This window comes from Salarias fasciatus, chromosome 20, assembly GCF_902148845.1.
Source record: "Salarias fasciatus chromosome 20, fSalaFa1.1, whole genome shotgun sequence".
NCBI lineage: Eukaryota > Metazoa > Chordata > Actinopteri > Blenniiformes > Blenniidae > Salarias > Salarias fasciatus.
Window position 1 is genome coordinate 1,996,151 of NC_043764.1, and position 26,032 is coordinate 2,022,182.

General features: G+C 47.6%; 1 protein-coding gene across 1 annotated transcript; it reads right to left on the reverse strand.

Annotated features, from left to right (window-relative positions):
• Window positions 1-19,395: 19,395 nt before the first annotated feature.
• On the reverse strand, window positions 19,396-24,741 carry LOC115408332 (zinc finger protein 525-like). The gene is made up of 2 exons (XM_030119031.1): window positions 24,532-24,741; window positions 19,396-21,019 (listed from the first exon to the last, which is right to left on the reverse strand). The coding sequence occupies exons 1-2, from the start codon at window positions 24,739-24,741 to the stop codon at window positions 20,303-20,305; spliced, it is 927 nt and encodes a 308-aa protein (XP_029974891.1). The 3' UTR covers window positions 19,396-20,302.
• Between the last annotated feature and the right edge of the window lie 1,291 nt (window positions 24,742-26,032).

Below are 26,032 nucleotides of genomic sequence, written 5' to 3' on the forward strand. Positions count from 1 at the left end.
TTCCGGCCTCCCTCTGCTTTCATGAGCGACCAAGCCACGCCCCTTTAATTGTGCACGTGAATTATCTGTCGGGTGAAAATGAGAGCCTCTGAGTCCTGCAGCATCCTCCGTGTTGAGCTGTTTACGGTGGATGTTCAGCAGACTGTGGATATATCTGCTGCAGAGCTAACTCTCCTCTGCTGGGCGAGCGACGTGCTCTCTGGCTGCTCCACATGTTGACTGACAGCAGGACAAGGCGGAAGCTCGAAATCTATTGGCTGACGCTGACCGGCGCTTTTTCGGATAACATGGGGGTCTATGAGACGAAGGTGGAGCTCATAAATAAATCTTTATATTGCTTTATGCTAATATTATATTGTAGTATCGAACCAGACTGACACATTTAAGCTCTGTTGAAAAATGACACATACATTGGAAACGAACGGAAACTCCGGACACCAGCTTTAAAATGCTTCTTTATCTTTATTTAGAGCCTTCATGCGGAGCAAGGGCTGCAAAGTGTCAAGGTGGAAGTGTGACACTGTTCCACATCCGAACCAGCCAGACGGTGCCTCATGTGGACTGTTTGTTTTGAAAGTATGTTTTTTGGTGTAAGTGAAACTGTGCACTTTTCTACTCATTACTGTATTACAGTTTTTCATCATTTTTAACACACGTTCATCAAAACACTAACGGATTCCTTCAATTTGTACTCACAAGCCTAAAATGCTAAACCTGACACTCCCTCGTCAAGATGACTCTTTGCCATCAGATCTCTTCACTGTCCACAAAATGGAACTCGTGTTCTCATTTGGTACACACAGCCATATTCTCCAGTGACACACAAATAGCAGTCAGTTGATACAGACAGCTCAGATATCAGAACAGAGCCCCCCCCCGCGGTTCCTCTGGTGGTTGTCCATTGTGCAGTGCTCACCAAACAAAGCAGAGGCTCGAGGCCATTTTATGCTGCATTTGTCATGACTGAAAATTGCTCAACAGACCTGGATGTCAGCGTTGACAAGGTGATGTGTGTTTGACATTGTAGGTAAAGAAGGAAGGCTGACTGTAATGCAGATAAGGGAGTGTTTAAATGTGGCAAATTGTGCCAACCAATTGGTCCTTGAAGTGAGGGTTTTACAAACTGTGCCAAATTATCGATTGCTGTGTGTTAAGAACCGTGGAAAACTGTAAATAATGTTAAAGGTAATTTAAAAAGTGTAAATTTCTGGTGTTTAAAGTGGAAAATAATGACTGCAGAAGTATGTCTCTGATTTATGGTGTGCATGAATGAACCTGAAAAAGCTTGAATATATTTTCAGTTTGCAGAAACATTTTGAAAGGACAGGCTGAGGATTTCCCATCCAAAAAATGGGACGTCAGCACACACAGACTGGTAAATAATATACTGTTATGAAGAAGTTGTTATCCAATGGCTTTTACAAGAAATGTCCTCAAACAACTATGTAATTACACTAAAAGTAAAGAAATATGGATAAATATGCAATAGTGACCAAAAAATGAAATATTATATTTCTTAGATAACCTGAGAGACATTTGCTTTTCCTGTGGGGGGGAAGAGCAGGGGACAGAAGTCAACTGGGTGAGACAATGTGTCAAAGAGAAAAATGAAACGCAATGTATTGTAAAAAAAAAAGGAGAACTTATTTCAAACGTGCATTTTTTTTCCAGATTCAGTGTGAGGCCTGCTTGAGGTGGTTCCACCAACAGACCAGGGCTGCCTTTGTGTTGCATGTGAATAAAAGAACTGTGCCTGTTGTTGAGGTTGGATTTGTGCAGTAGCTAAAGTTATGCACGCTGAGTGTTTCTGTTATTTTCATTTAATTTATTTGATATTTGTTTTAGTTTTATACTTTACAGTTCTGACTCATGTGTATATAAAGAATGTATCTCACCCTACCCCAAGGAGAAAATGGTCTTTGTTCACTATCTTATCTTAAGTCGGGTGTGTGCCTGCTGGTCAGTGGTAATTAATTGTTGTAGGGGCCATTTATCATTTCTTTAATGGGGGGGGGGGGGGGGGGGGGGGGTGCATAATGTCAGGCGGCCAAATTGAGCCTGAAATAATTTGTTGAGCCGTTCATAACCTCAGCGTGTTTCTCTGGCGGGGGGTGCGGAGTGCGTTGGTGTGGGGGTGCTCCGTGACACGGGCGCCAAGCACTCTTTTTTTGTGGAGTCCGTGCTGCCTTTTTCGAACGAGTCCCAGACCGGGGATTTCATAGTTATGCGCGGTATGGAGTCGGGACATGTGCCGGTTCCCCGACATAACGTGCGGCTGGAGTGTGAGTTTGTGTCTGGTGTGTTTCCCGTCGCTGTGCGCCCCGGGTTGCCCTTGGAGAGAATCGATATGGCTTTGGGTAATGACATTTGTGGAAGCACGGTGTGGGCTTCTGGACCGCCTCCCCCGGTGGCAGCGGAGGAGCCGGTTCTGCCCAGCCTAACTGACTCAGATGGGGTTTTCCCAGTTTGCGCTGTGACGCACTCAGGCTCGGCGGAGTGGCGACGCTGAGCAGGCGGCGGTGGCGCCGGTGCAGTCGCCTTTGTTACCTGGTGCTGTGAACAGGGACGACTGGGTTAAAGCACTGAAGGCTGATCTTACACTCGCTCCGTTGTTTGAGTCGGGTGTGTCAGAGGATGAAATACGCAGCATGGCGCATGGTTATTTTGAGCGGAATTCACTACTGGTGCGTAAGTGGTCTGGTTGCCAGGGTGATGTTGTGAGCGCTCCAACTTTTCAGCTGGTGGTCCCTGAAGCGTTTCGGGCGCAGGTGTTAAAGGCAGCCCATGATCAGGGTGGACATTTTGGGGTGCGGAAAACGTATTTGGGAGTTCTCAAGCATTTTTTCTGGCCACGAATGAAAAAGGATGTGGGCACGTACATTAGGTCGTGTCATGTGTGCCAGCTGACTGGTACACCTAATCAGGAGATTAAGCCAGCTCCGCTCCAGCCGATTGCTGTGTCCAACGGGCCCTTTGAGCATTTGTTGATTGACTGTGTGGGGCCGTTGCCGGTCTCAAAATCTGGTTGCAAATTTTTGCTAACAGTCATGTGTCAGACTACACGATACCCGGCGGCGTTTCCTTTGCGTTCAATTACAACCAAGGCGGTCGTGAAGGCTCTGTCACAGTTCATCTTAATCTTTGACATTCCTAAAGTCATTCAAAGTGATTGTGGAACTAATTTTACATCTCATGTTTTTGCTCAGGTCCTGAAGGTGCTGGGAGTCAAGCATAATTTGTCCACGCCGTATCACGCGCAGAGTCAGGGTGCGCTGGAGCGCTTCCACCAGTCCCTGAAGTCACTGTTGCGGGCATTTTGTGTGGAGATGGCTCGGGACTGGGAGGAAGGTCTGCCATGGTTAATGTTGGCTGCATGTGAAGCCGTACAGGACAGCACAGGGTTTAGTCCTAACGATCTTGTGTTTGGGCATTCGGTGCGGGGGCCATTGACCGTGCTTAAGAGTGGCCTCATTTCAGCTGAGGCGCCTGCTAATTTGATAGACTACGTGACCGGTTTTCGTCACCGACTGTACGCGGCTGGGTGCTTGGCACGAGAGAGGCTTCGGTCAGCCCAGCAGAATATGAAGGTTCAGTACGATCAGCATGCGGAGCGTCGTGTGTTTAGTTCTGGAGATCAGGTTCTGGCGTTAACTCCTCAAATGACTTCTCCTTTTCAGGCGAGGTATTCGGGGCCGTTCACTGTGAAGGAGAGGGTGTCTGACCTGAATTATGTGCCGTTTACTCCAGGGCGTCGGAAGCCTACGCAGCTGGTCCACGTTAACCTGCTGAAGCCTTATTACCAACGTTCGGCTGGGGGTGACGTGGGTCCGGTGCTTGCATTGGATGCGTGCATGGTGGCGTCTGAGAGTGATGGCGTGCCGGGTCCGGACGACGGGGTGCTGACTGGCCGGTTGAAAAACTCCGAGTCACTTAATCAGCTGGATTCTTTGCTGTCTCATTTGTCCTCAAGTCAGCGTGCAGAGTTGACCGAGCTGATTAGACGATTTCCATCATTGTTTGGTGACGTTCCTTCTCGCACTACGTGGGCGGTGCAAGACATCGATGTGGGGGAAGCACGATCGATTAAGCAGCGCTTTTGTCGGATGTCCCCGGAGAAGCTCCGGTTGCTGGACACTGAGGTCCGTTATATGGTCGATAATGGTGTTGCGATTCCATCTGCTTCCAGTTGGGCTTCTCCAGGTATTTTAGCGCCCAAACCGGACAAGTTCTTGGGCTCGGCTTCTTCATCCTTCTGCCGGCTGAAGACTGGTGCGCCGGGGGTCGCGCCTTGTACGGTCCTCATCGCGCTGTTCATGGAGTACATCAGTGGGCTTGCTCCCCGGTGTCCAGGTAATTGTGTTGGGTCTCAGTGTGGTCCCGTCCTGTCTGGCCTGTTCCTGCTGCTCTGCTCTTGTTCAGGTGTCCTGACGTCTGGCTCCGCTCCCCTGCGGGTCCCGTCGTTGATGGGTGGGGGTGTGACGGTCCCCGTCTTGTGGTCCTCCTCCTCCTGTCTGGGTCCCGCCTCGCTCCTCCTCCTCCTTCGGCTATTTAAGCTGACGAGTCTCACCAGTGGACGCTGCCTGCCCTGCACTGCCACGTCTCCTCGGCTCCCTCGTCTCTCTCCAGCCTCCTCGTCCAAGGCCTTTGTGTTTGCACTCATAAATTGACGTTAAATCGCTCATCGGCGCTTCCTCGTCTTTTTCTGTCGGGGCTCCAGAGCCAAGCCCTGACAATGTTCTTAATTTCATGTTTGTGATTTTCCACAGATCGAATGAGCTTTGAAAATGCTGCACAAAAACATGTAACTTGTTGTGGCCTGAGGGGAATGTCAATAAACTTGCCTTTAGTGTAATGTATTCTTTTCGAGCTTTATTCCTTCTCCGTTTACCTCATTTCTGTTAAAATGCAAAGTTCAACTGTTAAAGATGTGTTGCCAACTACAGCTTACAGTTTTTCTCCAGTGGTTTGGCTCATTTCTTGAAACCAAAATTACATTTTCAAAACAACTTGGACAAATCTCCAAACGACCCTGTAACTGCTCACAACAGAACGGCATTTTTCATTCATGTCATCACATTTAAAATGTCTTACTCCATGTCTCAATGTCTCAGAAAATATTTGCAAATGATTAAACACAGTAAGGATAGATTTAGCACAATTCCCAAGTGAATAGGTCATGTTGATCTAAACTGATTGATCGATTCTCAGTCTGATGGTTGTTCTCTCCAAAACATATCAGCCTAATTTCATTGTATCAGTCACCACCTGCACAATCATCTGTTCAGCTGTCAAAATCAGTCAAGAACACACTTCAATACCATGAATACCAGACATGGATGTGTTTGCATGAAGGTGAGGAGGACAGTCAGGAGGGTGAGGAGGGAGACCAGTGAAGAAGAGAGCTGTGAAACTCCAGCTTCATTTACAGTACATTGGGCTACAGACAATTTTCCTTTTTGTTTTGTTACCTCCGCCAAGGAAGTTATGTAATCACATCAGTTTGTTGGTTGGTTTGTTGGTTGGTTGTTTTGTTAGCAACATTACGGAACAAGTTATAGACGGATTGCAATGAAACTTTGTGGAAAGGTGGGTCTTGGGCTAACTTAGAATCCATTAAATTTTGGTGACGATCTGGATCACTGTCTGGATCCAGGAATTTTTTAAAGGATTCTTTATCATTGAGAGATAGGGAGTCTTTGACATAGCTGGGCATAACTCAACAATAAATGACAAGGAGGCTCAGCAAAAAATTACAGTAAGTTCTTCAAGGACTCTAAGAGAGATCAGCTGCTGATCCAGATCAGGAAGTATTCCGGATCCCAGGATCCAGAACAGACAAAAACAGGGGGGTTCCAGAGAGTCAGTCACTGTGAGGAAACACTGAGATATGAACAAGCAGCAAACAGCTTTCTCCCAGACGTTGTTTGTGTTGGGGAGATATAAAATGTTTTTTTTTTTTTTTATCACATATGGTGTTCTTATTGTTGTTGGTGACTGATTGGAGCTGTGGCGGAGGTCTGCGCCTGTGCCTCTCTCAGTGTCAAATTCTAGTTTTTTGTTTTTTTGTTTTTTTTTTTGTTTTTATTTTACAGGATATTGAACTCCGATGGACGGAAGTTGCTTTGTGTGTAAATAAAAATTCTAACAGTTTCCTTGGAGGTATGAGAGCGATGTGTGAATCAGAACTTGAAGGTTCTTTTTACTGTAAAATGCTTTTTATCTTCATTTTCTTATACACAACATTTTCTGTTAGCTAAAAAACCCAAAGAAGAAAATAAAAACTATCACAGAAACCATTATGAATGAAGGACCTGCTGCTTTCACCTGTTGTCCCCCCCTTCGAGGGGGAGTCTTCTCCAGTTTCAGTTGCTGACTCCACTATTACGAGGGCCTACGAACAAGCTCCAGCCGGACCGGGAGGACACTCCTGTCGGTGCTGCCCGCGGACTGGCTTCGGTTCTACTTCTGGGATCCGTAGTTCTTGTGCTGGACCGTCCAACGGACTGTCCTCAACATTGTCCCAGGCTTTACTTCTTATTGTCTCATGCTAGCTGTTGCCAAAGCTGTCCGTCCCTGGGAGAGGGATCCCTCCATACTGTGGTTCTCCAAGAGTTCTTCTTTTCCCACTGGGTTTTTGGAGTTTTTTTCTTGCCGGACGTGAGGGTCTAAGGCGGTGGTTGCTTCGTTTTGTCTCGTTACTGTGAATTTGACATATTACAGTTTTTCTCAACTGGTTTGGCTCATTTCTTGAAACTGAAATTACATTTTCAAAACTCAAAGATCATTTGGCAAAATGGTCTTACAATTCAGCTCAACACCATAGTTCACTTGCAAAAGCTCATCTCTCTCTCAAAACTGTTCACACATGTTTCAAAGCTTCATTTCTTTCCCATGTAAACAGTCAGAGCCTCCAAAATGTAAAGATTCTTCTCAACAGCTTCGGCTCATTTTTCAAAACAGACCGGACGTTCTCAGTTCTCTTGGTTCTCTTGTCAAAAACAACCTGGACGGTTCAGCAGAACCACGGTTCACCTGTCAGAGATCAGATCTCTTCCAAAACAGCTCACTCAGGGGGAAAAACTAAATTTCTTTCTCAAACAAATGGTCAATGTCCTCAAAATTCTTTGTCCTTTTGACATCGTGTGAGCACTGACAGTCAAAATGTTTAGATGTTTTGTCTTTAAGGGCAGAGGACCACTGAAATATTCCTCATCTACCTTTCTGTCTAAGCCCAGTCCTTCAATCAATCAATCAAACAATCAATGTATTTTTTGTATAGCCCAGTATCACAACAACAGCTGCCTCAGAGGCTTCAAGATGTTACATTGGTTGGTAAAAATAAAAACAGTGAATAAGCATAATATTAAAGTTTTTCTCCATTGGTTTGGATCATTTCTTGAAACCGAAATTACATTTTCAAAACAACATGGACAAATCTCCAAACTACCCTGTAACTGCTCACAACAGTGAAGAAGGCTGCAGCTTGGCAGCCGAAACATGTCAAGGTAGGAAAAATAACCACTGGCCTGTGCATTTGAATCCAAACCATGAGCTTTATTAACATATTTTAGCCGGAAACTCAAAGTACTTTTTCCCCTGCACCACTGATTAGAGTATCATACAAGCGCCTGAAAAATATTCAAATATTTTTGCTCCATAACTCAACAATACAAAATACATTTACAAGTCAATTTTAGCGCAAAAGCTCTTTATAAGAACTGTTGCACTAAAATTGAGGGAAGCATGAAGTAATCCTCATACCTTCAAAATCATTGGCCATACTCGAGTTGCCCTCTCAGCTACAGGGAGATTTTCCACCCATCTGTGGCCACAGAACGGCAGCGGAAAGGCGGTGGACCCAGTCAAGGCAGTGAAGTCCTCCCTCCGAGCTGGAACATTGTGGAAGAGGAAGTGGAGAGCCCGAAGGAGCTTGTCCAGCTGCCACATAGTGAAGCCTGCCTTCACCGCATTGTGCAGGGTGTGAAGGCCACAGCTTCCAGTCTTCACCAGTTGCGCTCCATACAGCTCTGCATGCTCCTTCTGAAGAAGGTCTCCCAACTTCAGATTGACATTGGGGCCATCCATACTTAGGGTTGCCAACTCCCAGAGATTGGAATAAGGGACGCCTCTCATGGGCAGCTGAAAAAAACTGGGTTTTGGGGGGTCAAAAACACATATCTAACAGCATTTTGCCACAGTTATACCTATTACAGACTGTTAAAACACATTAGGCTACTGCATTACACCTACAGTAGCAAGATTGTAATAACTCATGATCAGCTTGATCAGTTTGTATTTGAGGCCTACAGTGAGAAAGTTTTCATTCAGGTATCATCATGATGGACAGCAGCTCTCAGCCACTGCACCGGACGGTAGAGCAGCTCAGCAGCTCCTTCAGAGGAGACTGAGACCCTCAGAGCAGGAAGGAGCTACCACAGGCCTCTCATCCCCACCGCTGTCACACTGTACAAGAATATGTGCAATAATCCTGGACATTCTAATATCCTGCACCCCCCCCAAAAGAAATTCAGCAACACTTTATCATCCATTCACTCTGCTGTATCCATTCAAGGTGCTGTAGGCAGGATTTTGCTAGTCAATGCTAATTTTTCTGTGTTTTCTTTGGATTAAATGTTAGAGTATCCATTGATAATCCTTTAGGAGTGTAGCATAACTGCTCTACCGCGAGGGCGCAGCGTTTCCATCTGTCTCTGTTCTGAGCTGAAAAGGAATCTCCACAGCTCCAGGTATCTTTGACCAATCAGAAGAGCCCCTGAGGCTCTAACCGTGATTGGTCGAGGGGCGTTCGTCACATGTTCTTGTGGGAGGGGCTTCACTTGCGCAAGGGCGTGATGTCAGAGAAAACAGGACAGGATTGGCTGTGCTGGGTTTCAAATCGCCATCTTAGATGGGTCAAATCGCCATCTTGCTTAGGTAACCCGAAGCAAGATGGTGGAGATGCTGATTCCTGGCTGCAGCACCTTTCACTCCGCTAAAACATATTGTACATATACCGTATTGGCCCGAATATAAGACGATGTTCTTTTCCAGAAATTGCATCCTAAAAAGTGGGGTGGTGTTATAATCGCAGACTTACGGTAGATGGTCAATACGCATCCGCGCCGCTAGATGGAGCCAAAGTATCACTGACCAGAGAGCGAGTGGAGCGATGAAATGAGATCAAATGATCTGATGAAAAATGGCGGATCATCTGGAACAAAGGGGCTGAACGCTGGACAACTGAGCAAACAACAGAGGAGAAGTTATGATACCAACTTTAAACTGATGGTGATCAACGCAGCAGAGTCATCAAACTACTGCCAAGCCGCCAGGAGATCTGATGGAGCAGAGCCTCGTTCTTATTGGAGAGCACAGAAAAAACACTACAGATGCTAACGCTATGAGAAAAGCTTTCCGTGGTCCTGAGAGACGCTTCAGAGAGACTGATAGAAGGGAGAGTGAAGACGTCTCTGAAAGACGGACAGACGGAATGTCCACCACCAGAGCCTGATTCAGCTGAAGGACCTGGACAGTTTGAACCCAAATTTGACCCCCTAAACATGCACGAAAACTCACCAAATTTGGCACGCATATCATGACCGGCGAAAAATTTTAGAAAATCCAAAAACGAACACCATCGGCTCTCTAGCGCCACCTGTATCCCAAAAAAGAACTAAAACAGTCGCTACGGCCCGCAGGAATGTCACAGAGAGATCAAACCAAAACTCACGCGTTCGTCTCATCATGATCTACATTTCACGCGCTGACACCCCTGACCTAAATCCAACAGGAAGTCCGCTATTTCCCTTTCAAAGTAAAATTTTGATCAAAATCACTCCTCACGAAAAAATTATCTCCTCCGAGACCGTTTGTCGTACAGACATAAGAGTCACGCGACGTGAAAGAGGACAACTTTCTCTACAAAACGACTTCACAACTTTGTCAAAAGTCTAACGGTGTGGATTTTATTAGCATTCAAAGTTGGAAATCTGAAATCCTGCCTTGCTCCAGCCCTCATCCGTTATAATGGGGAAAAAGGGAAAAAAGTCGCCTTTTTTCAGCACCTCGAACAAGTGGCGACTGCGGCTAAACCGTGACTCCTATCAACAAACCGAGCACACGCAAAGTTTCACCAGGTTCTCCCGAACAAGATGATGTAACATAAGTGGGGAAAATATCATGTATCTGTAAGTTTTCACAGGTATAAGTGGGTGTGCGCTCTGCATTTTTTTGCCTCTCAGTTATAATGGAGCCGGATGGGGAAAAATCTCGCGCTTCTCACAAACTGAGGCCTCTACGGTCCAAACTAAAAGTCTGACTGCTCTGAAATCACCACCACCTGAAAGACAACAAATTTTCCTATCAAACGTGATATTTTTTGTTCAGTTTTGCCAAACAGCAAAGGAACAAGGACCAGTTGTTTCCCAAACAGAAACTTTTATTTTCACCTCTCTCCACTCTAACTGAAATGACCATATATGGGCATACAGTGCAGTTACACAGCTGACAGCAGCTGTCAATCAAGCTCTGACACTCAGTGCCTTCATTCAGTGACTGTCAAAAGCAGATGGCAAAAGCTAACTACTACTTGTTAGTGGATGGGAGATGCTAACTACTCCATGTTAGTGGATGGGAGATGCTAACTACTCCATGTTAGTGGATGGGAGATGCTAACTACTCCATGTTAGTGGATGGGAGATGCTAACTACTCCATGTTAGTGGATGGGAGATGCTAACTACTCCATGTTAGTGGATGGGACATGCTAACTACTCCATGTTAGTGGATGGGAGATGCTAGCTACTCCATGTTAGTGGATGGAAGATGCTAACAACACCATGTTAGTGGATGGGACATGCTAACTACTCCATGTTAGTGGATGGGAGATGCTAACTACTCCATGTTAGTGGATGGGAGATGCTAACTACTCCATGTTAGTGGATGGGAGATGCTAACAACTCAATGTTAGTGGATGGGAGATGCTAACTACTCCATGTTAGTGGATGGGAGATGGTAACTTCTCCATGTTAGTGGATGGGAGATGCTAACTTCTCCATGTTAGTGGATGGGAGATGCTAACAGCTCGATGTTAGTGGATGGGAGATGCTAACTACTCCATGTTAGTGGATGGGAGATGCTAACAACTCAATGTTAGTGGATGGGAGATGCTAACAGCTCCATGTTAGTGGATGGGAAATGCTAACAGCTCCATGTTAGTGGGTGGTAGATGCTAACAGCTACATGTTAGTGGATGGGCGATGCTAACAGCTACATGTTAGTGGTTGACAGACGCTAACAGCTACATCTTAGACGAAGGGAGATGCTAACAACTTGCATGTTCATGGGTGGATGTCTCAGTTGCGGGCCGGCCAGGAGGCTCGGTCCCGACCAATGCCGCTTGCGGCTTTAATTTACATTGTTTATGCAGTTTGGACCCCTTGAGGTTCTTATTTGTTGCTTATTGTTTCTTGTTTTGAGAAAGAGAATATATTTTTTATTCAATACTGTAGTAATATTTTTTCATTTTATATCTCGTGAAATGTTCTCAGTTGTGAGTTTTTGAGTTTATAATAATTGTATAACAAAAAGTTGTTTTATGAGTGACCTTATTGTCTTCAGCATTTTTTTTTTCACAAAATGATCTTTGAAAAATAGCGGTCGTGTTATAATCGGAGTCGTCTTATATTCGGGCCAATACGGTATATCATGCTGTATAATTATATATTGCATCATATACAGTATTGCATATTGTATTGTATATATTATATATTTCCTGTTATATTTTTAAGATTCAGGTTGTACATACAGTTAGATCTTCATTGTCTTTAGCTTCTATTATCTATGATTTGCACTATTACTTGTTAATTATTGCACCATTCATTACTTTTGCACCCCGCTGTGGGTACTATGAGCCTATACACCTGTACATTTCTCCACTGTGAGATTAAAAGGTCTTCTATTCTATTTTATTCTGTTTTATTCTATTCCATTCTATATTTATTGCTAAATGTGCAAAATAACATCAAACAGCTGCTGTCTCTTCTGGATTTTAACATGTTCTTTTTTTATTTTCAACTAAAAAAGTGCAAAATCAAAACTAAAAAAACTTCTGAACAAGAAAACCAACAAGATGCTGTTTCTATGAAAACACTCCACAGTCTGCAGCAGCAGACACAAATCAATGAACTAAACATAATATATCCGATATGGAAATGGCACAAACTTACATGTCTCTGGAAGCCATGCTGCTGCTTTCATGTTTTGATTTACTTCTTCCCATGCGCTCTGATGAAACTGACTATTGGCCAATGAGCTGCAGTAGCCTACTAGGAACGGTCTTTTTTTTGACCAATGAGATAAGAGTGATTCTGCGTTGTCGAGCCATCTCTGTCAGCTCATTGGTCACAGAACGTCAGAGAGCCGGTGAACAACTTACCATAAGTTTTCATAAAAAAGCGCATGTTCCATTGCTCACGTTTTGACTCTCACAAAAATACAAAACAAAGTGCGTTCCTTTTCAGCTCAATACGGAACGCACATTTTAACATCCAAATACGTAACGATTCCGTTTTTCAAGGAACGGTTGGCAACTCTAGCCATACTGATGGAGACAAGCTGCCTCAGTTTTGCAACACATTCCTGTGAAATGACATGGCAGTACATTCATTTATGAAACTGCACCACCAATGCTTGCTAAATGTTAACCCACACTTATTCACACACAAACATCCATCCATCCATCCATCCATCTTCAGCCGCTTATCCGGGGCCGGGTCGCGGGGGCAGCAGTCTCAGCAGGGATGCCCAGACTTCCCTGTCCCCAGACACTTCCTCCAGCTCTTCCGGGAGGATCCCAAGGCGTTCCCAGGCCAGCCGAGAGACATAGTCTCTCCAGCGTGTCCTGGGTCTTCCCCGGGGTCTCCTCCCGGTGGGACATGCCCGGAAAACCTCGTCCAGGAGGCATCCTGAACAGATGCCCGAGCCACCTCAGCTGGCCCCTCTCGATGTGGAGGAGAAGCGGCTCTACTCTGAGCTCCTCCCTGGTGACTGAGCTCCTCACCCTATCTCTAAGGGAGCACCCAGCCACCCTACGGAGGAAGCTCATTTCGGCCGCTTGTATCCGGGATCTTGTCCTTTCGGTCATGACCCAAAGCTCATGACCATAGGTGAGGGTGGGAACGTAGATTGACCGGTAAATCGAGAGCTTCGCCTTTCGGCTCAGCTCCTTCTTCACCACGACGGACCGATACAACGACTGCATCACTGCAGCCGCTGCACCGATCCGCCTATCAATCTCACGCTCCATCCGTCCCCCACTCGTGAACAAGACCCCAAGATACTTAAACTCCTCCACCTGGGCTAGGGTCTCTCTACCTACCTGGAGAGGGCAAGCCACCTTGTTCCGGTCGAGGACCATGGCCTCGGATTTGGAGGTGCTGATCCTCATTCCTGTCGCTTCACACTCGGCTGCGAACTGCCCCAGTGCATGCTGTAGGTCCTGGTTCGATGAAGCCAACAGGACAACATCATCTGCAAAAAGCAGAGATGAAATCCTGTGGTCCCCGAACCGGACCCCCTCCGGCCCCTGGCTGCACCTAGAAATTCTGTCCATAAAAATGATGAACAGAACCGGTGACAAAGGGCAGCCCTGCCGGAGTCCAACATGCACCGGGAACAGGTCCGACTTACTGCCGGCAATGCGGACCAGACTCCTACTCCGGTCATACAAAGAACGGACGGCCCTTAACAGGGGGCCCCGGACTCCGTATTCCCGGAGCACCCCCCACAAGACACCACGAGGGACACGGTCGAATGCCTTCTCCAAGTCCACAAAACACATGTGGACTGGTTGGGCAAACTCCCATGAACCCTCGAGCACCCTATGGAGGGTATAGAGCTGGTCCACTGTTCCACGACCAGGACGAAAACCGCATTGTTCCTCCTGAATCCGAGGTTCGACTATCGGTCGGATCCTCCTCTCCAGTACCCTGGAATAGACTTTCCCGGGGAGGCTGAGGAGTGTGATCCCCCTATAGTTGGAGCACACCCTCCGGTCCCCCTTTTTAAACAGGGGGACCACCACCCCGGTCTGCCAATCCAGAGGCACTGTCCCCGACTGCCACGCGATGTTGCAGAGACGTGTCAACCAAGACAGTCCCTGCACATCCAGAGACTTGAGGTACTCAGGGCGAATCTCATCCAACCCCGGTGCCTTGCCACCGAGAAGCTTACCAACCACCTCGGTGACTTCAGCTTGGGTGATGGACGAGTCCACCTCTGAGACCTCAGCCTCTGCTTCCTCCACGGAAGACGTGGCGATGGGATTGAGGAGGTCCTCGAAGTATTCCTTCCACCGTCCTGTGATATCCCCAGTTGAGGTCAGCAACTCCCCACCTCCACTGTAAACAGTGTTGGCGGAGACCTGCTTTCCCCTCCTGAGGCGCCGGACGGTTTGCCAGAATTTCTTCGAGGCTGACCGATAGTCCTCCTCCATGGCCTCCCTGAACTCCTCCCAGACCCGAGTTTTTGCCTCCACAACCGCTCGGGCTGCAGTTCGCTTGGCCTGCCGGTACCCGTCAGCTGCTTCGGGAGTCCCATGAGCCAGCAAGGCTCGATAGGACTCCTTCTTCAGCTTGACGGCAGCCCTCACCTCCGGTGTCCACCACCGGGTTCGGGGGTTGCCACCACGACAGGCACCAGAGACCTTACGACCACAGCTCCGGGCAGCTGCTTCGACAATGGAGGTGGAGAACATGGTCCACTCGGACTCAATGTCTCCAACCTCCCTCGGGACATGAGAGAAGCTCTCCCGGAGGTGGGAGTTGAAAACCATGCTGACAGAGGGTTCCACCAGACGTTCCCAACAGACCCTCACAACACGTTTGGGTCTGCCAAGTCTGTCCGGTTTTCTCCTCCGCCAGCGAATCCAACTCACCACCAGGTGGTGATCGGTCGACAGCTCTGCTCCTCTCTTCGCCCGAGTGTCCAAAACACGCGGCCGAAGGTCAGATGACACGACAACAAAGTCGATCATCGACCTCCGCCCTAGGGTGTCCTGGTGCCAAGTGCACTTATGGACACCCCTGTGCTCGAACATGGTGTTCGTTATGGACAAACTGTGACTAGCACAGAAGTCCAATAACAGAACACCACTCGGGTTCAGATCAGAGAGGCCATGCGATCCAATCACCCCCTTCCAGGTCTCACTGTCGCTGCCCACGTGGGCGTTGAAGTCCCCCAGTAGAACAATGGAGTCCCCAGTCGGAGCACTGTCTAGCACCCCTCCCAGGGACTCCAAGAAGGCCGGGTACTCTGCACTGCTGTTCGGCCCATAAGCCGAAACAACAGTGAGGCACCTATCCCCGACCCGAAGGCGCAAGGATACGACCCTCTCGTTCACTGGGGTGAACTCCAACACATGGCGGCTGAGCTGCGGGGCTATAAGCAAACCCACACCAGCCCGCCGCCTCTCACCGCGGGCAACGCCAGAGAAGTGGAGAGTCCAGCCCTTCTCGAGAGGTTGGGTTCCAGAGCCCAGGCTATGTGTGGAGGTGAGCCCGACTATATCTAGCCGGTATCTCTCAACCTCTCTTACAAGCTCGGGCTCCTTCCCCCCCAACGAGGTGACATTCCATGTCCCTAGAGCTAGTCTCTGTGTCTGAGGATCGGGTCGCCGGGCACCCTGCCGTCGGCTGCCACCCAATCCACATTGCACCCAGCCCCTACGATTCCCTCGGCGGGTGGTGGGTCCACCGGAGGGTCGGCCCACGTCGCCCCTTCGGGCTGAGCCCGGCCGGGCCCCGCACACACAAACAGACTAAAACAAATGAAAAGATAAATGCTAGCCTCGTAGACTAGCATACTGTACACTGACTTTGATATGATGCAACAGGTCCTGAGCTGTTCCATGTCCCAAAAATTGAGAGCCCAGATATCTGGACTGGACAGAGCCATCCTCCCAGAAACGCACATGGACATCCAGCTGCTTATTTTTTGTTGATTGATTCAGACTCTTGTCAAACATCAACACAAATCGGCCAGCGTTGTTACCGCTGTCAATAAGCTGCTGCTTAAAGTGCGGTGCTAATCCGAATTTAATGACGTATCCTGTTTTGTCCTTTCTACAGGTGAACGTCTTAGCAATATCCGAATCGGGAAACATCGACCTGAATATGTCGGAAATTCCTTCATTTGAGTTCAACGAGTGGTGATTCACCGCTGTGCTGAGACACCACATTACCTCCGCGCCCAAAGCTGCTCTTATATCAGCAGACGACGAGGCTGAGGTCGCTGCTGCAGCCGTGTTAGCTAGCTCAGGCGTCACGTTCCCTGGTGGTCGTGCTGGTGGCGGACCACAGAAAGATGCCATTGACTGCTGCAGCTGCCTGCGGCTAACCGCAGCCTTGTGGCTAGCACCCTGCGTATGGGACCGGACTGCATTGATGCCCATCGATGCAACGCTTACCTTTTTCAGACAGAATGTACAATAGGCTTCTCGATTGTTATTTTCTACCGACTTGATCCATTCTTTGAAATCGGGCATCTCGAGCCAGGACTCCGAGAACGTGCACTTCCCCATGTCGCTTTTTGATGTCTTCTGTTTGAGCGCCAGAAAATTCACTGTCACGTCACGTCACTTCGCATCAGCGCGTGCGCAGCCGCGAGGCGATCACGCTCTCGACACGTTTGTCGTAGTCGCGAGAGGGAAAATAAATATTCATTTATATTTTTTAATACCTGACAAAATTGCGATTAAGACTTTTTAATACTTTTTAAGGGCCTTAATTTTCCCACAATTGATTTATCAACTTTTAATACTTTCTAAGACCCCGCAGATACCCTGTAAGAACATTGGGGTCTAAATTGCTCTTCTTCAGAAGGGGCTTCACCACCGCCGTTTTAAAGGAAGTGCTGAAGACACCCGTCTGAAGGGAGCAATTCATGATATTTAAAAACTGTACCTCAAGGAATCCATAAAGTGATTTAAAAAGTGGTGGGGATGGGATCTAAAAGGCAGGTTGTTGATTTTACTTGGGAGAAAACTCGACCAAGAGTCCTTCATCAACCACGTCCAGACTGTCCAGTGTTTCCTCAGACATGGACCACGGTTCAGCTGTGTTCACTGATAAAACCTGTTGTGGTAAAAGGCTGGACCTGGAAAATAAAGGCTGGGAGAGCGACTGTCCCGGAGTGCAGACTTTTAATGTGAAAAGTGAAACACTTTGATGAAAATTCAGCAGGAGGCTGAGCGAATCAGCAAGTCAGGAACATCAGACGTAAGAGCATCCCAACCGTGGGAATCCAACAAATCACTGGCAGAATGAATTCTTTTTGACGGTCATGAACATTCCGACAAGACGCCTGAAGCCACATCGGCTGAAAACCCCTTCAAAGTAAAAGCAGAACCGCGTCTGTGGGTTAACCGCTCCTTTAAAGGGGCTGTATCATGCAAAATGCACTTTTTGTATGTTTTAACCTTGTTATATAGTTATGTACTCACCAAAAACACCCCAAAAGGTTTTTTCCTTCGTGCCTGTAGAGAAGCGAGAGCTAAAGAGCTAAAGCTAGCCAGCGTATTTGTTTTGAAGCGCTGATTGGTTGAAGTTCGCTGTCAGTCAAAGTCCACAGGGGGAGAGGCGGGATTTTCAGTGAAACAGAGCGTTTTCTCTTCCGGGTTTCAGAATTAGCCCCAGAAAATCTTTTATTTCACACAAAATGACTTTTCCTTAGCGCCAAAAATAAACTATTACCATGTTAATGCCATTTCTAGGGTTTGGACTAAAAGCAGGATACAGCCCCTTTAACTCAGAGTCTCTTTTGAAAAACTGCTAACAAACCATAACCACTTCCAGTGAGAACGCTGAAGTGTGGCAGCGTTCTGGATGTCTGTTTCCACGACAACGGTGCTCAGCGACTGTAGGCTTCTTCTAGCAAACAGCCGCCATCGAGGGCCTGTCCTGATTGTCCTTTCAATTTGGGAAACCTGACGATGTTCCAACATGATGCTGGTCTTCACGTCGTTTCTTACGATATGTTTAACAGAAAATACGACCAGAATTCATGATCTGCAACTCGATTCGAAAACCAGACAACGGGCTTCTTCTGTGGAAACAGCAGAGGGGTGTGTGTGTGTGTGTGTGTGTTTGTGTAAAACTACAACGGGCAGAAATCAACAGGGGCCTGTTGCACAAAAGTACCGTATTGGCCCGAATATAAGACGATGTTTTTTTTCCAGAAATTGCATCCTCAAAAGTGGGGTGGTGTTATAATCGCAGACTTACGGTAGATGGTCAATACGCATCCACGCCTCTAGATGGAGCCAAAGTATCACTGAGCAGAGAGCGAGTGGAGCGATGAAATGAGATCAAATGATCTGATGAAAAATGGCGGATCATCTGGAACAAAGGGGCTGAACGCTGGACAACTGAGCAAACAACAGAGGCGAAGCTATGATACCAACTTTAAACTGATGGTGATCAACGCAGCAGAGTCATCAAACAGCTGCCAAGCTGCCAGGAGGTCTGGTGGAGCAGAGCCTCCTTCTTATTGGAGAGCACAGAAAAAAATAGAAAAGCTTTCCGTGGTCCCAAGAACTGAGCTTCAGAGAGACTGATAGAAGGGTGAGTAAATAGGTCAATGAAAAACAGAAAGACGGAATGTCCACCACCAGAGCCTGATTCAGCTGAAGGCACTGGGAAGTTATTTACATCATTTATGCAGTTTGGACCCTTGAGGTTCTTATTTGTTGCTTATTGTTTGTTATTTTGAGAGAGAGAATATATTTTTTATTCAATACTGTAGTAATATTGTTTCATTTGTATCTCATGAAATGTTATCTCAGTTGTGAGTTTTTTAGTTTATAATAATTGTATAATAAAAAGTTGTTTTATGAGTGACCTTATTGTCTTCAGCATTTTTTTTTTTTTTTTCACAAAATGATCTTTGAAAAATAGGGGTCGTGTTATAATCGGAGTCGTCTTATATTCGGGCCAATACGGTACTCCTTCCAGTGGTCCAGGGGACGGCGTATTAGCAAATCAAGTAAATCTGAATCGTTACAAAACATTTTAAAAGACGTGTTTTCTTTTCAATCCGTTAAAATAACGTTTTGGTACACACAGACCTGCGCATGCGCAGTGCTCCGCGGAAGGATATACCGGAGCACAGCAGTAGAAGCCGTAGACTCAGCCGCTGTGCGCCGGTATATTTGTCAGTCCGGCTCTGTCTCCTATTCACCTCCAGCAATTGAGCTAAGCTAACCACGATGCTAACAGCTGGGATCCAGCCACTGGACGCACAAACACAAAAAAGGTATTTATGAGCTTGTCTCACTTTGTCAATGATAGGGATAGGGTGTGGGTCCAAAATCTTTGGAGTATTCCTTTAAAAACATTTACCGTCATCACTGCTGGAGGAAGAAAACAACCCGAACACTGAGCAGGAGGAGCAGAGGGCAGAACCACCGCCGATGCTAATGCTAATGCTAAGCAACTAATGAACTGAAACGGTGAAAGAGTGTGGTGATGAATTTGGTTCTTTCAGAACTGTTCTCCTGCTGAATGAGCCCCACAACATAGATTGACCAGTTTTACATCTTAAATGACTGAAACAGTCGACTGTAATGCTCCAATGTCTGTTCTGACATTCAATATCTGCAACGTAAATGTTTGATATCGTTTTGTGATATTGTCATTAATGTTCATTTGTTCAATTAAATTAAAAAAATCTGACATTTCAAACCAAAAAGGTCTTTCGGTTTTCTGACAGATCAGGTTTCACATCATGAATTCTGCTCGAGGTGGAACTTCGCGATAACGTTCCGTCTCCACGGTAACGCTGTAAATCCAACTATTTGGAAATGCTCAGCCCGTTTCCACGTAGATGGCAGAGAGGCTGACCCTGGTCCTGATGCTGGTCCTGGTCCTGGTCCTGACCCTGACCTTGGTCCTGACCCCGGTCCCGATCCACGGCTGTAGCAAACCGCTGTTCGGTCATGGACAGACAGGTTTTCCTCCCCGTCCATAGTGTTCTTTGTTTACAGCGACTGTTCTCTCCCCAACAGGAAAACTACAATATTTCTGCTGTTTCCATGGAAACAGACAGCAGAGTGAAGGCAGCAACCCTAAAACGACGTTTTCTCCTGAAACGTCTGGTAAACCAGGTCTCGGTTTGCTTTCTGAGGTTAAAAGGTTTTTTTCTTCTGCTGTTTCACAGTTCGCTCGCTGAAAACATGGATCCAGTCTGGAATGTGAGCCTCGTTACCCAGAAGCATGAAGGATCTGTTCACCCCAACACAACTCCGCTTCAGACGGCGTGAGACTTCATGTGGCGAACCAGAGTCCCCTGCTGCGTGAAGCTCCGCCCACACACCCGGCAGGCGTGCGGCCGCTCGCCAGTGTGGATGATGGAGTGCTTTTTCAGGTGCTGCTTCTGGATGAAGCGCTTCCCGCAGACGGGGCAGCAGAACGGCTTCTCGCCCGTGTGGATGATGGCGTGGCACTTGAGCGTGGACGACTTGGTGAAGGTCTTGTCGCAGGTCTGGCAGGAGTAGGGCCTCTCGCCCGTGTGCGTCCTCAGGTGCACCAGGAAGTTGCCCTGGTCGCTGAAGCTCTTGCCGCAGGTCTGGCAGCCGTACGGCTTCTCGCCCGTGTGGATCTTGGTGTGGTTCTTCAGGTGCTGCTTCTGGACGAAGCGCTTGCCGCAGACCTGGCAGGAGTGCGGCTTCTCGCCGGTGTGGATGCGGCGGTGCAGCTGCACCTGGGAGGAGAAGCGGAAGGCCTTCCCGCAGATGTCGCAGCGGATGCTCTTCTGCGAGCCGTCGGCGTGGCCGGGCGGCGGCGGCGGCTCAGGGTCAGCCTTGCTCTGCTTCTCGGCATCAGCTTCCAGCTTCAGGACGAGCTCCGGCCCCTCGGGGCCGCCGCCGCCGCCGCTGCCACCGCGCTCGGCCTCCTGCTGACACTGGAACTCCTGCAGCTCCTCTTTGATCTGCGGCGGCTGAGCTTCATCCTCCTCCTCCTCCTCCTCCTCCTCCTTCACCGGCGGCGCCGCTTCCTGCTGCTCCCTGCCGGCGTGATGCTGTGGCCTTTCTGCAGCTGCAAAGGAAGAGACGGAGAAGAGAGGAGGAAAGACAGAAGCGGTGTGCCGATGGGTTATTCAGACCCAGAATGAACTTCCTCATCTCCCCAGCAGGTGGCGGTAATCAGCCCTAATTACAGCTGGGACACTCAATGTGTTCCTTTAAAGCGAGGGTCGACGATCTTGGAAAACTAGCATGTAGCACGAATGTAGCATCCCCCAAGGCTCCGCCCAGCTCCCACCCCATTGGAGGAGCTCCCGCTGGCAGCGAACGCACTGGACGCGGGAGCGCCGCGCGCACGGAGTTTGTGATCGCCTCCAATGTTATGAACCTTTCTGACTGCCGCACACAACGCCCATAGCAGCGCAGCGCGCCGCTCCCTTCCTTCTATTTTTCACGCGAGCCGCGAGCGCCGAGAGCGCCTTGGCAACGCGCTCTGAACCAGGGCCAGTGCACGCCACTGAAATGTACGCGCAGGGGGCTGGTAGAACGGCGAAGGGATTTGATTGGTTCCTGAAGAGCGGTCCGCGCCTGACGATTGGTCGGAGTTTTTACACTCCTGTGGCCGCCACAGTGGTCAGACTTTTTCCGCACCTTTTTCCGTCCACATAATGTATTGACTTCTCCCAGGGGGAAGGGAGCGTTTCACTCAGTATGACAAGAAGAGCTTTAGGACAACATCGTCTACCCTAACTTTAAATGATTATTTCAACAAAATGCAGAAAAATGCAGTTTTTTCCTTCTTCTTCAACAAAATAAGTTCCCGATAACTTAACAGAGTAAATAAAGGCAAAAATAAAATGTTTGTTGAAAAAGTCTAATTAATCAAATAATCATGAAAACACTCAACAGATTAATAGATTAAAGCGATACTTCAACATTTTGGCAAATTGGCCCGTTTAGCGCAATTCACTATTCATTTCAAACAGCATACTTACTTTTCTTGTGAGGGCGAGCTGTTGTTTATTCAGAGTTGAGTCAGGGAAGGTTTTCGGGTCGGACACAATGGAAGTGGACGGTATTTTGGTTCCCCCTCGTCAAACTCATCAAATACACAATCCAACAACCCCACAACACTTTGGTGGGCAAATTATAATCCGCACATTCACTACGCTGTGAAATATTAATGCAAAATTACGAAATTGAGTTGTTTATGCGAAGATTGCTAAGACGGAACTACTTGTCTGGGCGTAGTGATTTCAAAAGAAAAAGTAGTTCCCAGTATTTGCTTCAGTGTCGTAACGCTACAATATTATTTGTTGGTGTTCCACAGCGTAGTGAATGTGCGGATTATAACGTGTCCACCAAAGTGTTGTGGGGTTGTTGGATTGTGTATTTGATGAGTTTGACGAGGGGGAACCAAAATACCATCCACTTCCATTGTGTCCGTCCCGAAAACCTTCCCCGACTCGCCTCTGGATAAACAACAGCTCGCCCTCACAAGAAAAGTAAGTATGCTGTTCAAAATGACTAAATAATTGCACTAAATGGGCCAATTTGCCAGAATGTTGAAGTATCACTTTAACAAAATAACCATCAGTTGATGCCGTTTACTCAACACTTTGAAGAGAAAACAGAAAACTGATGACAACGTTTCCAGAACACCCCGTCTCTGTGTGAACGGTGGAAAACAACTTTCCTGAAACAGATGTCCAGCGTTTCGTCCCTCAGTAACAGCAGGAACCAGGTCAGTGATAAAGACAGAGAACGTTCCTCACACACTGTCAGAACCAGGAAAACCTCAGACCACACTGCTCTGCCAGGAGGACTGAGGGAGAACGAAGCAGAGAACATCTCCAAGCCTGGAGTCAGACTGGAGCACCGCTCAGCGTGAGGAGGCAGAGCAAACCACTGCTCCATGGTACAGGAGAGGACTGCACCGAATTAATGCTGAAATAAACCAGTGTTAAAGAAGTGCAGGGGAATAAAGAGCAGATTCCTGATGTCTTTCATGATTTCACTCATATTACTGTCAGCAGAACCAGAGGAACAGTCAGAGAACCAGAGGAACAGTCAGCAGAACCAGAGGAACAGTCAGAGAACCAGAGGAACAGTTAGCAGAACCAGAGGAACAGTCAGCAGAACCAGAAGAACAATCAGAGAATCAGAGGAACAGTCAGCAGAACCAGAGGAACTGTCAGTAGAACCAGAGGAACAGTCAGCAGAACCAGAGGAACAGTCAGAGAACCAGAGGAACAGTCAGCAGAACCAGAGGAACAGTCAGCAGAACCAGAGGAACATTCAGCAGGACCAGAGGAACAGTCAGCAGAACCAGAGGAACAATCAGAGAACCAGAGGAACAGTCAGCAGAACCAGAGGAACTGTCAGCAGAACCAGAGGAACAGTCAGCAGAACCAGAGGAACAGTCAGTAGAACCAGAGGAACAGTCAGCAGAACCAGAGGAACAGTCAGCAGAACCAGAGGAACAGTCAGTAGAACCAGAGGAACAGTCAGAGAACCAGAGGAACAGTCAGAGAACCAGAGGAACAGTCAGCAGAACCAGAGGAACAGTCAGAGAACCAGAGGAACTGTCAGTAGAACCAGAGGAACAGTCAGCAGAACCAGAGGAACAGTCAGCAGAACCAGAGGAACAGTCAGAGAACCAGAGGAACAGTCAGCAGAACCAGAGGAACAGTCAGCAGAACCAGAGGAACAGTCAGCAGAACCAGAGGAACAGTCAGTAGAACCAGAGGAACAGTCAGCAGAACCAGAGGAACAGTCAGAGAACCAGAGGAACAGTCAGCAGAACCAGAGGAACAGTCAGAGAACCAGAGGAACTGTCAGTAGAACCAGAGGAACAGTCAGAGAACCAGATGAACAGTCAGCAGAACCAGAGGAACTGTCAGTAGAACCAGTAGAACCAGAGGAACAGTCAGAGAACCAGAGGAACAGTCAGCAGAACCAGAGGAACAGTCAGTAGAACCAGAGGAACAGTCAGCAGAACCAGAGGAACAGTCAGAGAACCAGAGGAACAGTCAGCAGAACCAGAGGAACAGTCAGCAGAACCAGAGGAACAGTCAGCAGAACCAGAGGAACAGTCAGCAGAACCAGAGGAACAGTCAGTAGAACCAGAGGAACAGTCAGCAGAACCAGAGGAACAGTCAGCAGAACCAGAGGAACAGTCAGTAGAACCAGAGGAACAGTCAGCAGAACCAGAGGAACAGTCAGAGAACCAGAGGAACAGTCAGCAGAACCAGAGGAACAGTCAGCAGAACCAGAGGAACAGTCAGAGAACCAGAGGAACAGTCAGCAGAACCAGAGGAACAGTCAGCAGAACCAGAGGAACAGTCAGAGAACCAGAGGAACTGTCAGCAGAACCAGAGGAATAGTCAGTAGAACCAGAGGAACAGTCAGTAGAACCAGAGAACAGTCAGCAGAACCAGAGGAACAGTCAGCAGAACCAGAGGAACTGTCAGTAGAGCTTCTGATCTCCGGTCCTCGTGCCTTGACCCCTGACCCCTGACCCCCTCGGGTCGCCCAGCCGTCTCTCACCTGTCCTTCGGGACTTGGTTCCAGCTGTTCTCCAGCTGTTCTCCAGCAGCCTCCGCTGCCGCTCGAGCTCCTCTTCGTACTGAACGACGGTCTGCTGGAACACGGTGAAGATCTCCGCCGCCGCCGCCGTTAACCTCTGGCTGATAAAGTCTCTGAACGCCTGGACGGAGCTCATCGTTCCGGATGTTTAGCGTCTGATTCCCGACACCGGCGCCACGGCGGCTCTCTTCTTCTTCTCCTCCTGCTTTTTTGGTGCTCCTCCTCCTCTTCTTCGCTGGTTCCAGCCGTTAGAGCGCCACAGCGCGTTATGGAACCACAGCGCCTCCTCCGGGACAGGCGCGTATTACAGCAGATCACAGAGTTTCAGCGGCGAAAACATCATTATACTTTATTTAAATTGAATTGACGGTTCCGAAGGTTTAGCTTTTAATTTACGTTATTGCTTGGTCAAATTATGTAAATAATTTACTGTGTCTTCTTTTAGAGTTGCAGAATCAAAGCACTCAGACATTATCCAGTCTTCTGAAGTTCCACAATTTACTTAAAAAACATTCTCCGTGGTTGACTTTAACCTAAAACAGCATCAAACAATGATCCACCAGATTTGGCTCGAATCCTCAGCTGTCTGCAGGAGAAAAACTCTTTCCTTCCTCCTCCGACAGACTAAACCTGAGCTTTTCTCCTGCTTACACAGCAGAGAAGGGCCTGGCTGAGATGAGAGGTAGACAGTATTATTAATTTACCCAAAGGAAACAACAACCTTAATATTTCTCATCAATAATCATTTAAATTTGTATCAATGAAACAATTTAAAAGTATTTTCTCAATTGGCTCCAACAGGCTCTTTAGCCAAAACCGAAAGAATTTTTACCAAGAAACAACTAACTGTCCACACAGAGACGCCGAGGAGGGAAATGTCATTTTCATCAGGAAGAAACCTGCAGAACCAGGCTGAGGACGAGGTTCTCTGCAGAACCAGGCTGAGGACGAGGTTCTCTGCAGAACCACCAGGCTGAGGACGAGGTTCTCTGCAGAACCACCAGGCTGAGGACGAGGTTCTCTGCAGAACCACCAGGCTGAGGACGAGGTTCTCTGCAGAACCACCAGGCTGAGGACGAGGTTCTCTGCAGAACCACCAGGCTGAGGACGAGGTTCTCTGTAGAACCACCAGGCTGAGGACGAGTTCCTGTTCTTGACGATCGGTGTCAACATGAACCTCAAACACAATCACGAGTTCAACATTCTTTATTTCCATGATGTGAACAATAAAAGTTTAAAAATGGCAGGAACCTGAACATGACAGTAAAAAAATGTGAAAAAAAACTTAATACTTTGGTGAAATTTAAACCGAGTGTTGGATTTTTCAAAATGAAAGTGCAGTGAACTCGATGTGCTTCTAAAAGAAGTAAACCTGTGAGATGAAATGTGTCTGAATTCCTCGGTGTCTTCTGCGAGTCCCTCAACGT

Excerpts from the sequence above, each read along its gene's own strand:
- LOC115408332 (XM_030119031.1), bottom strand. The coding sequence starts at position 24,741 with ATGAGCTCCGTCCAGGCGTTCAGAGACTTTATCAGCCAGAGGTTAACG. Across the intron at positions 21,020-24,531 it reads GCGACCCGAGGGGGTCAGGG|GAGGAGGAGGAGGAGGATGA; the intron begins GTCAGGGGTCAA and ends AAGGAGGAGGAG.